At 41.6% G+C, this 15,949-nt stretch overlaps 1 protein-coding gene across 1 annotated transcript; it reads right to left on the reverse strand.

Moving 5' to 3' along the window:
• Positions 1–1,255: 1,255 nt before the first annotated feature.
• LOC145710230 (uncharacterized) lies at positions 1,256–6,196 on the reverse strand. Its single transcript, XM_081787950.1, has 10 exons — positions 5,985–6,196; positions 5,041–5,142; positions 4,829–4,889; positions 4,169–4,343; positions 3,762–4,102; positions 2,542–2,672; positions 2,252–2,472; positions 2,091–2,205; positions 1,920–2,043; positions 1,256–1,708 (listed from the first exon to the last, which is right to left on the reverse strand). The coding sequence occupies exons 1-10, from the start codon at positions 6,003–6,005 to the stop codon at positions 1,368–1,370; spliced, it is 1,632 nt and encodes a 543-aa protein (XP_081644076.1). The 5' UTR covers positions 6,006–6,196; the 3' UTR covers positions 1,256–1,367.
• Between the last annotated feature and the right edge of the window lie 9,753 nt (positions 6,197–15,949).

Below are 15,949 nucleotides of genomic sequence, written 5' to 3' on the forward strand. Positions count from 1 at the left end.
TTTCCAGTTGAGATGGATGGTCAATGATTTCAACATTGTCAAGCTCTATTCTTTTCGCCATTTTCTCTTTTCAATTTTATTGTTTGAGCAGTAGTATGTGAAAATTGTTTGCAGATTGATTTTTGAACCAAATCAAATATCTGCAATCATGTTTGCATGGAAACGAAATGAAAGCCTGCGTCAACTTGGAAAAGATCTTTTCCGACGGGCTTTTGGGCGTCGAAAAAGACAAGAAACGAGAGATGAAGCTGGAAAGTTATCAGAGAAAGATCGAAGAGCTCAGTGACGATTTCGAGCTCGATTTAGAACGAGTCGATGATTTGGATAGAAGCTGACAGAGCTTTTTGCAGAAATTAACTTTATTTTAATTTATTTGTACAAAATGCCAATTCTGACAACTACGGAAGAGAATGAAAACGAATAATTCGATAATAATAAATAAAATTGTCGAAGAAATTTACCCTTTCGTCTTTTTTTGAATTCAAAATTGACCTAGATTCGTTTTGAATCAATTCTTGTGTAATTTTTATGTAAAAAATAACCAAAAAATATGCTTCTGCAGCTTCCGCACATGTCTTCATTAATAATTCATGCCTTCCAAAAAATCAAGGCTTGGACGATTATGCAAGTGACCTAGATTTTGCCCGTGGAACCTCGCTCTTGAAATTGGTGAAAGCGCAGACGTACGTAGGAACTTGTCTTTTCCCTCAATTGTGTTGGTGTTTGCCCGGCGCCAGGAGTATGCACATGCTCCTTCTGTCGGCAGTGCGGAACAAACGAGCCAAGTCGAATTGTTCTGCTCATAATGGACTATGTTAACTATTCAATTCATTGCAAGTCAAACGAGGATTTTAGACAAATAGCATTACAAAACGAGCAGCGGCCGCGTGCCCCGCCAGTTACAAGTAAATACGGATTAAAAGCACTCTTTGTCTCTTGCTTTTATTCTTGCACCGTGCGCGTGTTCTATCTGATTATCTGGCTGTCGGCTTTTTTCGGGAAAATTAACAGAGATCAAGGAGGATCGCTTTCGCATCTTTTATTGACATTCCATTATTTGGGCCCCAAAAATTTAACTACACGAAAAACAGCGAGGAAAAAGCATCTAACCAAGCTTTTTTTCGACTTTTCGTTATTGATTTATTGAGCCCATGAACTAAAATTACGCAAGAAACTCATCTAGAAACTTCATGTAAACGATCATCATTTTTTTGCATCATTTATTTACAATTGTAAAAAATTTTTTGTTTTTAAATTAGACAGCAAAAGGGAAGAGCTCGCAGAGTAAAAAGAGGAAATATACAGCAGTGTTAGAAAGTGTCGTTGCATAAATAGAACTAGTAAGATCATTTTTTTCTGCCATTTTTTCAGACTTCGACTTTGATGTCTTCCATTTTTTCATCGGCGTGTTCGTCGATCTGGAGGGACTGTTCTTCGTCTTCGGAGTTGTTTTCGAACTGTGGCTGGTGGTGTTCGGAGCCTTCCGAGCCGCTTGGGGAGCCGGGGTTGATCGTGGCGATGTTTTCCGGGTTGCTCTGGCTGGAGTTGTTGAGAAGAGCGGCGCTGAGCTGGGCTTGGGCGCTTTGGGCGGCTTGGCGCTGCGAGTTGAGGAGGTTTTGGGTGAGAGTGGCGAGGAGCGGGTTCATTGTCAGGGATGGGTCGAATTGCTGGTAGGGGCTGCTGTGGACCATCGAGGGTGGGGCGTCGTCTGAATTTTATTTTTAGATTATAGTTTTCCACGAAGATGAACTCAGTTAGATATGAGATGATGATTGTCATAAGTTCTTAATTCAGCTCCAGTTGTGGCTTTATTCATGACTCAACGACTTTTTTGTTGAATATGCATAAATTATATAACTTGTTTTGGATTAAACGTAGATCATATTCGGCTATTATTTTGAGAAAGAATAGATTCTTACCGTTTCGGAACGGTCGCGCTCCGCCGGGCTGATGCTGGTGCATTCTGTAGTGAGCCTTGATGTCCGCTGGGGAGCTCGTTGTGAAGGCGCAGGAGCCACAGGAGAATTGCTGCTGCCCGGTGTGCTGAAGGAGAAAGATGAAAAATTGAGGATGACGTGTGTTTTAGCTACCTTTGCTTTGTGAAGACGGAGGGTATAATTTCTGGTAAATCGTTTGCCGCAAATATCGCATTCAAAGGGCTTGACGCCACTGTGCAGTTTGATGTGCTGCTTCAAGTTGTGGTAGCTGAATTCAAAGCGTTAGTGACGCGCTCGTTTGAAGACCTCCTTACCGGGTGAAGCGGGAGCCGCAGATTTGGCAGACGTGGGGCTTGGGGATTGAAGTGGGCAGTGTTCGGCGACGGACGGGCATGTACTGGCCGGTTGGCGGAAGAGCGGGCAGATCGGGCTGGGTGAGTGGCTTGCCGGTTCGGGTTCGGCCGACTACTGTGCCGGGAGTGGGGATGCAGGGATCGGTGTCCATGGCGATGACGGAGAGATTGGCTTGGTTCGACTAGGGTAGATGTCAGATAGAAGTCAAAATGAAAATTTCAAAAGAAACTTCAAAACAATGGAGACTTACCGAGACGCTAGAATTGGGAGACTGGGGGACCATCAGACCCATGTTGTTATTTTTGTTGAGATTGTCGTCGAACTCTGGGTTTTCTTCGTCTCCTTGGTGCCCTTCGCTCATTCCAGAGTCGATTTTCGCACCTAGAGAAAAAAGTTTAATTGGATTGAATTTGTTTTTGAGTTGGGTAAGGGGGCGCTGTCAGCGGTTGACAATTTGAAAGTGCTATTATGGAATTAGGTGCATATGCTCTAGCTACGTGCAGTTTTGGATTGCTGCTAGCAAGAGTGTAGTCATGATACACTTAATTTGCGTCTTAGCGGGCTAGCGTTGCAGATGGATAGGAGCAGGGAGCAATTTTAGGCCAATTGCGCCGGATCAAAGTTGCCCCCGATTTAATCCCGGCCACAATTAACCTGTCCGAGCAGCGAAAATGCATCGGGTTAGAAATTCGCCCGCTTTCTTCGCTTTTCGATAATTGGCCATTTTTTAAAATTTGGAAGGGGGAAATTGAAAACTTGAAAATTGAAAATTGTAAAAAAGGGAAGAAGAGAGCTCATTTTCTATCTATGCACCGGGATAATTAGGCTTTCGCTGTGTAAAAGGAGCATTTGAAATTGCTCCAACGATCGCTGCCCGCATCAGTTAATTAGGCACAATTTACTCTGGTGGTGCTAGTGCCGGTGATGCCAATTATCCGGCCATCGATACCGACGGCCCTGGCGCCCGTCTCTCCTTTTTCATGCTTTCGTTTTTCGGGATCGGACTCGGGCGATTTCGAAAATCGAAACGGGCCGCTCCCAAAAGATCTAGTATTGTCTTTGCGTTTCCGAATGCAAGCCGCGGCATGTTTTGCCAAAAATGCCGCAGCGGAAATTCCTAATTCAAACATGAGCTGCTGTATTTAACTCGCGCCTCGGGGCAAAACTGCATGATGTGCCCTTTCGCCTGTGTTGTCCAATTACGGGGAAATAAAGTGACTTTTGCAGCGCCGCGGGCTGCGCGATTTTGATTGCATATTCGCCCTGTAGCCTATAGAAGGCCATTATGATTTAGGCGGCACCCGGGGGCGATGCACAGCGTGATGCGTGCCTAACATTTTCTCACATTCCCTCTCTCTGCCTGGGCCAAGCGCGCACGCGACTCGGATGCAATTCATCAAGCGTTGATGTCATTGCACTATCCCACGCTTTGGCTCAAGCAGAAAATTGCTTTATTTATAAAAAAATTACCTAGGGAGGATTCTGTTGTCTCATCTCCATCGCCATTTTGGCTTGAAACGGTGCTTATGTCCTTCTGCGGGCTGCAGCAAGAATCGTTGCTGGCGACGGTAACTGGCGATTCTTGAGGAGTCACGATTGCGCTGTTGGGCTGCTGCTGCTGCTGCTGGTTGTTGAGCTCGTTGCTCATCTTGAGAATCTGCAGCAGCTGCGGGATGTTGTCCTTCAGCAGGGCTTGCGCATCCTGTCCACCGTTGTTTCCTTGGGACATTCCAAGGACAAGTCGGAGCATTTCCAGTTGCTGGAGGGAGTTGGCCATTGGCCCGGGAGAACTTTGCATGCTCGTGAATTTTCTAAAGAAAAGATAAAGAAGATGAACGCAAGAAATAATCGGGTTGATCTTGAATGAGTTTTCTTACCGGAGAAAGTCGGAAACAGGCTGGATGTGCAAGTGAACTGATGCGAGGAAGACATCATTAACATCACTTTGCGGGACATTGAGCACGGAAGTGTATGCGTACTCCAACAATGGCAGGAATCCTTTCACCGTCACGTTTGCATTGTTCAAGACGACGCGAGGTTGGCCGCACCCCTCTACAATTCAAAGTTAAATTTCCATTTCATTACCACATCCCATCGTAAGTTAAAATCGATCTAAGAGGCAAACACATGCCTCGGTCTGTGGAAATGGCTCGGACTGAGTGAAAAAGCTTTGGACTGTGGAAATAAGAATGTGTGTATGAATGTCTTGTTGCGAAAAAAGATCGATCGAGGGAGCAGTTCTCAGTGCTCCGGAAGGGAGTTAATCGAGCCGCGCCTTGTTTGCTGATCTGGTTAGCAAATAGGTGTAAACTGGGTTGAATAAGTTAACCTAGCACTCCAATGATTGACGATTCAACACCTTCCCGTGCCCAATATTCACTAGCCAAGGGCCATCCAAATAACAGAAGCTTCTTTCCCTTGAGTTTAATTGAAAAAATGTCAGTTTGGCAATAAAATTTAGACATAGCTCGAAGTACACTAGATTGCCCACCCTTCCATAAAACATAAAAGCAAGAAAAAAAAAATTGACGACTCACCTTGGAGGAAGAAATTACTGCACGCTGCCATAACGATTTTGTGCGCGCCAAATTCTTGTCCCTAAAAGCACCACATGAGTTGTTTTACGATCATGCGCACTCGCATTTCTACGGCAAGAGAGTCGTGTGTCTTGCGCCTGTTCGAGTGTCTTTGTTGATTTGAATAGCCATCATCTTTCGTTTTTTATGATGATAAGCGATTAATCTCTTACCTCAACGACGATGGTCAGGTCGACGAGCATATTTTCTTTGCGGAAAAGATTGAGTCGCATGAAGAGCTGCTCGTGGTGTTGGTCGTCTCGGTGAGTGATCATCTGAAAATTGAACATTTTAGACTCTCTCTTTTTTTCGAACTTTTTGGAGAAATGAGAATGAGGGCGGACTGATCAGTTGCATGAAATTCTGGAAACGAAGGAAAGATCGGAATTTAATACTTAAGCTGTTTTTTTCAAGATTTTGCAAAAAAAAAAAGAAATGAATAAAAATATTTTTGACTTGCCGTCGTTAGTGTTCTTTTCGAAAAAAAGCAGTGGCACCTGCTCTGGCTTGTGTGCTGCTCTTAGTGTGCTTTTACGACCGGGCTGCAACTTGAAGGACTCCTGCCTAGAGAGGCCAGGCAGGCCCCTCCTTCTCTAACTCAACTGGGCAGACAAAAGATCAAGTAGCATAGAGCAGCAGCAGTAATCGTGCCCAACTGCCACTCGAACGCCTGCTTTTTCAAATAAAATAGGGGCCTCTCTCTCTCTTTCTATCTCTCTCTTGGAAAATGAATGAAATAAGGTGAATCGCTGCTTTTGCATACGAATTTTCGACGCAAGCGCGGTTCGAAAAAAAAATTACTTTTGCCAATCGAGAAAGAGAGGCAGGAAATCTCTTATGCAATCTCGAAAAGAAATGACTTTTTTCTTTTTTTTTTAAAGAATTTTTTTTTATTAATCTTTCCAGACCCTTTTTTCGCTTGCATATTTCTTGCATGGATGGCGCTGTTCCCTCCCGCTCAAGAAAAAAAGAGGAGACCTCCCTTGAGACCAGCTCCTTTTTTCGACCAACCACATGCAGCCATGAGCTAATGCATGCGCGCTGTGCTCGGATGCAAACAGCGCCACCACAAGTTTGATGTCAAGGATGATCTCTTTTTTCTAGTGCTTTTTGTTACCTTTACTGAGTTTTCCGGCATTTTGGCGAAGATGAAGATTTGCCTCGAAATCTGGATTGGTGGATGTTTGCCGTCTCTCTGTTTCAGTCGAATAACTGTAGTTTCTCGATCAGTTTTGAATTAATTCTTTGTTTTTGAAAAGATAAAGCTTTGAATTGCAGATTTTTTTTTCGCCGCGGAAGTTGTTGCTGAGTGAGCTTCTGCGAGAGGTATGATCTGCCAGGTTCAAAACGCAAGATATTTAGCAAGCGAGGATCCGCCTTGCCGTGGCATACAAGATCAGTGGAGGGCGCCCCCTCGCCCAAGCAGCCGCAGTTGAGGGCAGCCCGGAGCCACGCAGCCCAGCTAAGCTCTTGCTACCTGCACGAGACTCTACTAATGGATTGGAACTCGACTATACTTGTTGCTGCGTAACTTGACCGTATTTATATCCAACCGCCCGCCTCCTTTAAAACTAAAAATGGAACTCAGTTTATAGACAAATAAAATTGTCCCTCTTTGAAAAAGATTATTGTATCAAGATAATTTCAAATTTAAATTGCATTTAATTATTTGAAGAATAATAAAAATAATTAAAATTTGTAATCGATCCATCTTTTTGAGCAATAATTTTTATCAAATGCGATATTGGCTTCAAAAGCAATTGAGTCAAATAAAAGCCAGTTGCAAAACGATACACTGCATGCCGATAAAACAAGCATTGCCTCCTGCTTCTTGTTTTCGCCTTGAAAGGGAAAATGGTCATTTCTGCGGGGAAGTCCTGGAGGATTTTATTGCACCGGCGACTAACCTTGCCTCGCTCCCGCTTGCTGTAAATTTTGTAGGAAGAAGTTTCTTTCCTAGAATTTTATTTTATCGTTTTTGCTTCTTCAATTCTCAATTTCAAATTCACAAAATGAAATGAAGGATCGATTTCTGGTTGTATAACTAATATTCAAATTTCGTCTTTCTCCACAGAAAAATCAAAATTCGCAGCTGGAATCAAAAAGGGCAGACGGGTTCATTGCCAGACTCGTCAGAAAAAAAGAGAATCTTGGATCATGAGATCCGAAAAAGAAGTCTTAAGATTGCCCATTCAGTTTCGGAAATTTAGCCCAAGATTGTCAACTTTATGCAAAGAACCTTTTATGTCCAAAAAGCAATTTTTGGTTACAAATTTCAGCATGAGTCGACAATCTTGGGCAAAAATTGAGTAAATCTGAATTTTATTCCAAAAAAAAAGTTGTCAGAAGAGATTATTTGATTCCGGTTAATAGAAGCTGCCAAAAACGAGTGATTCGATTTGCACCCCCTGTAGCTGCGATTGCTGCTGCCACTGTAGCTGCGTGAGAATTAATCTGTGTGCAAAAGCATAGGATCAACGCAGTGGGAGGCCTTATCTACCGCCATATTTGTGCTAAGCAGGGTTTTGTAACGCTATCGCATATTTTTCACTTATCACAGGAGAGTGAGAAGACTGATGAGTTTTATTCAATATCGCCCTCTTCTGACCAGCATGAGAGCGAACTTGCATCTTCGAGGAATCCGATAATCGACAACGAAACAATTTCAAGTCAGAAGCAAAAATAACACGGGGGTTCGAACTTGGAAGAATAATCATCTGATCTTATTTGAAAAACTGTATAAGAACCTTCAAAAATATTGGCTAGCCAATCAGATGCTAGCATAGCCCCATATCAAGGCCCCATTTTAACGGATTTCTTAGATGATGTTCGGAGAAGTTTGCAATTAGAATTGGTACAGGACCAATTCTTCTATAATATAGCTAGAATTGGTCTTATACCACCTACCTAGTGGGGGGGGGGTCCCGGCGGCGTAGCCCCTTGGTAAGGGTTAGGGGTATCATACCAATTCTAGCCAAATTATAGAATAGTTGGTCCTGTACGAATTCTTATTGCATACTTCCCCGAACATCATCTAAGAAATCCGTTAAAATGGGGCCTTAGTATGGGACCAATGCTAACGTCTGATTGGTCTAGTCGGTCCTGCACTAATTCTAATTGCAACCTTCTATTTTGGGGACTGTCTTGTTGAATTTTAACCCGTTTAAATGGTGCTCAATTATTGAGCTGGGCTGGTTGACTGAAATATATCCACTTAGTATGATTGGCAGTAGCACAATCCATTTCCTAAAACGCCAGGGTCGTAATTTTCCGCATTCGTGCACCCGGTCCCTTATACAGCCGAAAAAATATCGATGTCTATCATAAACATCATCGTATTTTCCACGCCATCGTAAAAATACAAATTCGGGTCGATCATTTCCCTTTGATCAAGTGATGATTTGCTTCTTCTCAGATGCAAATTTCACGATCTGCGGAAATTGCATTCGATCTGAAGGAGTTGCTTTTCATAAATACGCTTTTTCAACTTTTTAGGTCAAAAGCACTAGATTTTTATGGAGGTAGCAGCGGAAGAGCGGGGTAGGAGCGGGGATAATCCTGCGACTCAGCTGCAATAAAAAAGCAGGTACTTCAACTGCTCAACTTTTCGTTTATGACTTTTGGATGATACTTCTTCTTTGTCTTGCATTATCGCTGCTGGCCGTAAAAAATTACTAGGCGGCCTTGAAGAGCAATTTGAAAACGGATTCTCCTAGGAAATTCATAGCTCAATTACAATAAAAACGCCTGGTCTGGGACGGTCAAAAATACGCCTGGTTTGGGACGGTCGGGCCGTTTAAAGATCAAAGGCACACGCCCAGGGGGTGATTTTTAACTTATTGCGAGCGAAATTGGCGCTAGAGAAGAAAATGAAAAAACGCCTGGTTTGGGACGCTTTTGTTGATTAAGGCCGTCCCAGACCAGGCGTTTTTACTGTAATGGGCAACTAAGCAAAAAAAAATGAAGAAGTACCAAAATATGATCGACACCAATTTGTGTTTCGAAGGTATTTTCTTTAAGAACGTACTAGACTAAGTTCGCAAGCACAATACCTTGGCTTATGAAAGGCGAGTTACACAACCTCACTACATATATAAAAATATTCTCGCTCTCTCTCTCACTTTGAATATGTGTTAAATGATATAACCGGGAGTGTGGAACTGGTGTAGTCGTTGTAATTGAAAGTTAAATGCTTTGACCCTGTTGAAGGGTCCGTTTCCTTGCGCAACGATTTGCTTCAGTTGCCGTTGAATACTTCGAGCAATGCTCAAAGCACCATGTCTAAATCTCGATAAAAATGCTCATTCTTACATTATGGTTATGGAATCAATACGCATTCCCGAATCTCGTTTAATTATATATCCCCGTTTATCGGGCACAGATTATTCAAAGAAGATAATTTACATAGCAAGAAGAACATCGCAACAAAGATGCCTCTCTCATCAAAATAATCTTTATGAATACCAAATACTGATAAACAATCTTCGAGAAATATCTAATTCAAAAATTCAAAAGAAAAAAAACGAATGATTCGAAAAGCTAGGAAAAAAGTTTTCAGATCACCCCCTCCCCCGACGATTGTGGGCAAAAGCTGAGGAGGGAGGGGGTTCTAACTCGTCTGTGATTGCCAATCACTGATTGGTGGAAGCAAAATTACTGACCAATTATTATTTGAGAGGAACACCCCCCAATAATAATCACCCCCACTGTCAAAGGGCTACATTCTTCACCCCCATAGCCCCCCAAAAATAATTTTGTGGCTTGAAAATTGAAGCATTTCATCATCAGTTTCACTGTTAAAAATTCGTATTTTGCAATTTTTCGCCCATCGCGTAATACTCCTTAATCCGCATGTTCCATGCCAACGCGTAAAACACAAAAATTAATCATCGGCACAAAGGGATTAAAAGTGTGAGATGATTTTTTCATTTTTTGACGGAGCGGCGCGACTCCCCGCTGCGCCGGAACTCGCTGCCATCAAACGAGAAATCGGCGGCTAATCCGAAAGCGAGAGAGTGAGGCCTCTCCAAAACTCGTTCGGGGACACTTCCAGGCAAGGCGCGAAATCAAATGAAAATTTGCAGATTACTGTCATCCGACGATTAATTTTCTTTTGATTCCTTTTCTCATGGACTCGCATTTCCGTTTATTGTCAGTTTAAGGGTTAACCCTTAGGGTTAGTAACCCCTTGGCGCATGTAGTGATAAAACAAAGCCTGCTTCAAGTTATACTGTATAAATTGGCCATTTAATTAATCTGAAAAAAACAAACAAGAAAAAAAATTAAGGGTATCATGATGAAATCGCAATTGAAAAATTTTAACCCGCTGCCGCAGGCATGCACAAAGCTAAACCTATTTCGGCGAATCCTTACCCTAACCCTAACCCCACTTTAACCCTTTATTTGAGAACATGCAGTATTTTGATTCCGATTCTGAATATATTCGCGTTGCGAGGAGATCCGCGGAAATAATTTTCACCAAACTAAACAGAGCATGAAAAAAGACGGCAATTCATTACTAGCTCGCATTTTTAACAATGGTGCTTTTGCCAGCAACGCTAAATCGAAGCAAATCGCAAATTGACTAGAGCTGAAATTGAAAATGGGCGACAATGAAGAATTGCACCAGCGGAGCGTGACTACTTTTTTTTTGTGTGCGGAATAAGCTTCAATGGCTCAAGAAATTTACATGCCGCGGCGCATTTGCCCCGACCTTGGCCAACAAGTTTAAGTGAAGCTTCGTGCGACTGCCCTGTTTAGACTAATAACTGCCAAGGCTTTCATTTCAACTCGTGCAGCAAATTCCGACTTTGTTTTTACATTACTACTGCCTCTTATCAAAACTTTCCTGAAACCATTCGACTGCAAATTGAAAGATGATCAGCGTTATATAAAAAATTCTGATTTTTTTTTTCTGTCAGAACTCTCGATTCGTAGATCTTTTTTATATAATTTGAGTTATATAAAATGTTATATAAAAAAAGTTACATAACGAAAATAAGCACTGGTAATCCAAGTTAGCAACAGTTGAAGTAGAATCTTCACAAAAGTAGGTCAACTGATGCAATTCTCGTGAATAAATTGAGACCGAAATTGGCTTATTAGGTTAGGAAAATGTGTATCGAGCTGAGTTGAGCTGAGCTGGCCTTTTGAGAGATCATTTAGCTCAGCTCAATCAGCCAGCTCAGCTCAGAAAATTTGCAATTCTGGCCCAAAACGTCTCTCCTATTCCTGCATGTGTGGCTCAAAACGTCGCTCCTGCTGGTGCATGTGTTGTCCAAAACGTCTTTTTGGCCACGTCGCCTAACTTGAAAATTCAATCGGAAAAGTCCGATTTTGTTGTTACATTACTACTGCTTCTTTATATAAAAAATTCTTGATAAATCATTCTCTGATGTTGGAAATTCAGAATTTCAAATTCTGCATTTCTGAAAACGTTAATCCTGCAAATAAACGAACTCAAAAATTCTGTCTGTTTTTTTGTCAGAAGCTCTGACTCAGAACTCTTCCATCCGGAGATCTTTATTATAAAGTATTAGTTATATAACTTGTTATATAAAAAGTTATATAAAAAAAATGAGCACTGGAAATTCAGGCTTGGAATGGAAAGACTTGAAGTAGAATCTCCAGAAAAATTGGGCACAAACCAAGAAAAGGAAGTGAGTTTTTGAATAGCCAATAAGATTGTTGTACTTTGCCTACCGGCCAATCAAAACCTAGATCCAGATAATCACTTTCTTTTCTTGGTTCTGCCCAAAAATTGACCAATTCATAAGATACCCATCATCAATTGAAGAATCATTTGGCATTATTTTCGATCAAAGCATAAAAAAGTATTCACGGCTCCTATTTTCGTATATTCGTGCGGTTATGGTGCTCCGTCATGCACTGACGGAAGACGAAAAAAATCAAAAAAGGAAGAAAGATAACGACCGTGCGCAGAAAATTGGACGGGGCGTTTAATCATCTGGAACCTATATAATGACCCTACCGGCCAATCTCGCGGAAATATCGATTCGAGGCCATTTCCTGGCGAGTACCTGGCGATACAGCAGAAAGAGGCGATAAGGGGGCTGGGCAGTGACAGGATAAAGGGATCTGAATGATGATGACGCGTAAAACGGGAGTGGATTGATGTCCTGGAAGGAAGTTGATAACGGGTGAATATCTTGAACTGATACCCTTAAAATAATCCTCGGAAATTCTCTTGTTTCCAAGGGATTTTCCATAAATTGTCGACTAATTGGACAAAGAATTGCCGAAATCGACAATTTAGGGCCTTACACACCTAGCTTTACCGACACTCTTAGACTTATAAGATCCATCTTCATAAAAGAAGCCATCGAAAATACACTCATCACAAGGCGACCTGCTTAATTCTTCTTTCCCTTCTTCTTTTCTTTTTTTCCTTCTGTTGTTAATTTCAAAGAACAACTCGGCGTAATAATTGCTAAAGAAAGAAAAGCGGAACCCAGCGAAGGGAAAAGTGATTTGTCTTTCTTTGGGTGCTTGTGAGATCTGAGCCTGTACCGCCCAAATCCGCCTTGGCGGTCGTTTATGCTTAATTCGACTGCGGATTAGTGCACCTTAGACGGACCTCCGCTTTCAATCAGCTGGACAGCTTTCTTTTGGTACTCAAGCGCGGTGCAAGGCGGACAATGGGAGACAGCCCAGCGCTCCAGAAAGTAATAAACATCCTGATTGATGGGCAGGGTAAATGGACGGATAAGGGGGTAGAGAGGGGCTATCATTGGAGCCTATGATTCGAACCATCCAATATCTCTAGAATCTGGGGTAGTGGTTAGGGTTAGGGACGTGGAACTCTTAAGGGGGGTCCGGGCGAAGCCTCCTGGTTTAGGCCTAAGGGGGTCCCGGGGGCGTATCCCCCTGGGTTAGCTTTATGGTTAGGGGTAGCTCGAATGATAACCCCTTACTACCGATAAGGGGGCCATCATACTATGCCATGGAGATATCTCCAGTTTCTGTGACTTATTCATTGAGACGAAGATTTTTGATTCTTTCGTTCTCTTCGTGGAAGTCATTTTCTTTCAGGATTTTCCACGACGTCTTTATTCGAGAACCGGGAGAATAGATAGCCTTTATATATGGAACAAGATGTAGATTCTATTCTATTTGTTCTATTTATTGTTGTTTGATCATAAATATATAATGACTGGTTATCGCTACTTTTATAGGAGAAATCTAGCATCCCACTTATCTCCTAAAACTCTGAGATCAAAGCGCGCCACCGCCCCTTTTTAAAGAGGCAAAAAATATTTGAAAATAATGACGATAGAGCTATACAAGCAGAATAATTAACGAGTTGCTAGAAGTGCTCGCCTCTCTTGTCTAAACTGGATTAGAAAGGGCACTTAGCCAAGTACTCCACGAACAAGAAATGATAGATCGATCACCGCCCATTAGTAGTCCACATACAAATCAAACATATTAACACGGCAATTAGCATTTTTAAGGCGGCCAGCTTTGAATTAGACCCAATTTTTCAACCAAAAAAAAAGGTTGAAATCAAGGATGAAAATTCTAGAGCAGCCGCTCTTCTATGATTTTCTTCCGGAGTTAGTGCAGTGACACCCTTATTCTTCCAAAAGAAAAACAGTAGATAAAATAAAGATTTATTGATTTGAGAAGTTGCTGTCTACTTTTGGGGGTAAAAAGCTGACTTAGATAAAAAGGCAGCTTGAAAATCGCAGAGGAAAAGAGCAGTTCTCCAGCCAGTGTCGCGAAATCGATCTCCTTGAGTTGCGCGAATGCAGTTTTGCTCGTATTTCTGGTATACCATTTTCATAATCGATGCCGGGCCGCAGCTCATCCGGGCACCCCATGCTCAAATTATGAATTCGGATCACTGATCCATTCTCGATAATTTTCGCGAACTCGTAACTCTTCATTGATTTTCTCATTTCGCAAAGCTGATTATGAGAAAATTTTTAATTGGATCATTTTCAAAAAGGAGTAATTGAGGACTTGCTTATCGGATGCTCCGGGAGGTGCGTTTTTTGATTGCGATTAGGGAAGCCATTGCTCGATTTGTTGTGCTCTGGATCTGCTTATCGCGATCACCTGTTACTCGGCTATCGGGCACTTGCCATAACTGCCACTTTTTACACATTTGTTTGAGGGAAACGAATCAAGAAGGTTTAATGAGATTATTTTTTAACTTTCGGTTTGATTTGCGATAGTGGCTTATACGGTTCAAATTATTTGAAACTATTAGTGTCTTAGTAAAAATTCATGACTAACAAACAATATAATTCTTGCCGCCTGCGCATATTTTACGATCTCTGGTCGAGATGGTTGATAGAAGTCGTCAATAAGAAAGTTGTGAGAGATTACCAACACAAGAAAGAATACCGATGTCAAATGAATCGCATTATGCCGAAAGCGAAAGTGTTTTAACGGAGGAAAGTGAAGCACCTAATTCTATATTAATTGGTATGACAAAATTAATTCGAAAAAAAAAATATTTTCCAGATCAACTGAGATCAAAAATAGAACAAGAATCAAGGAAGGTCAACGAAAAAGTACAAATACTACAGATAAAGCTTTCTGATGCCGAGATAGAGAACGCTAATTACAAAAAGCGAATCGCAAAACTTGAAAATACCGTCCACACCCAAGGGCACAAGATAGACCAACTAGAAACGTCACTTGAAGAAAAAATCTTGGAAAACGAAAAGCAAAGACTGAATGTCAGCAGTGGGTCGAAAATTGTCAATCAAGCACAAAAGAACCCAGGGACAGTCGTTTTACAAGAAAATTTCGGCTTGCATGAAAAACAGCTTGAGATTCTTCAAGAATACAGGAATATTTTCAATTTAAAAGTATCATATCCTTTTTGTCTCTCATTAAATTATAATTATTATTTGAAAAGCTAAGAAAGTTGTCTTGGCCACTTTACCGAGGATGATGAGAGTGAATATCAGGGTGGAAAATTTTTTTTTGATCATACGTCTTTTGCGCTCATGATGAAAGCTTACAAAAACGGATTGAAAGAATTCACCCTGAAGGTTCGTCGAAAAATTAATTTAAAAACTGATAATAAAGAATTAAATAGCTCAGAGGTTCAGATGAAGACTTTTCAGTTGGAAAGTCAAAATTTCATTTCTCCAATGAAGAAATAGATCTACCGGACGGTGAACTAAAATGGTGTAAACGTCTTTCTATCACTCACGAAGGTAACCGTTTCTGAGAATCTGTTTTATTTATATTCAGGGCGAAAACTTCGATTCAAAGCGAGAATTCAAGTCATGAATTCTGTTGCGGGTTTTGAACAGAAAATATACGATTGGAAAGAAACTGATTCTGAAGGTGTTCACGAGCAGATTCTTCTTTCAACGGATTGGGAAGTGCTAGGAGGAACATGGTATAGCAGATATCATCTGACTTTTCTTGAATAAACATTAGTCAAAAATTCGAAGCAATATTTCAGCTTCATTCGACATTTTTACCTAAAAGTTACCTCGAAAAAATCATCAGCAAATTACCTGAATCTACCTGTACTCGCGTCCAAATCATCTTTTTCTTCTTATACCGCACGGAAACAGTGCGGTGCCAAACCAGAGTGTGTGCCTAAAAGTGCTCGAACTTGACGAATTGATTATTTTCGCACTTGGATGCGAGGACCAAAATCTTTTTCAGGAGATGAATGAGAAATCTTGCTTACTTATCTAAACTGGTCAAAATATATACGGAAAAGCGCCAAAATAGTGGATGCAGGAAAAAGCAAGTTCGGGTGGCATAATCGGAGTCTCAAAAACAGAGGCGCCCAGCAGGGAGTCTCTCACTTTCCTGCAGCCAGTGTTCCAAATTTGGCGAAAAATTTTTGAATTTGAGCGAGCGATGAGCGAGTGGGAATTGAGCAAGGGCTGAGCGAGCAAGTGGCTGAGGGGATTTTTCAAAAATCGGCTAAGCGATTGAGCGAGCGACGTTTGAGCGAGATCTGAGCGACATTTGAGATATAAACGTCGCGCAAGCGTCGCTCAAACCTCGCTCAAACCTCGCTCAGGTCATCATATTTTTGAACATTGAGCGCGCGAGCGACTAAGCAGTTCTCTATAAAAA

This window comes from Oikopleura dioica, chromosome 1 (assembly GCF_907165135.1).
Source record: "Oikopleura dioica chromosome 1, OKI2018_I68_1.0, whole genome shotgun sequence".
Lineage (NCBI taxonomy): Eukaryota > Metazoa > Chordata > Appendicularia > Copelata > Oikopleuridae > Oikopleura > Oikopleura dioica.

What these genes read in the sequence shown, in the direction of transcription:
- LOC145710230 (XM_081787950.1), bottom strand. Translation starts at nt 6,005, where the DNA reads ATGCCGGAAAACTCAGTAAAG. An exon ending in CCTGTTTCCGACTTTCTCCG is followed by an intron (nt 4,103 to 4,168) that starts GTAAGAAAACTC and finishes TCTTTTCTTTAG; the next exon opens with AAAATTCACGAGCATGCAAA. An exon ending in TGCGGCTCCCGCTTCACCCG is followed by an intron (nt 2,206 to 2,251) that starts GTAAGGAGGTCT and finishes CTTTGAATTCAG; the next exon opens with CTACCACAACTTGAAGCAGC.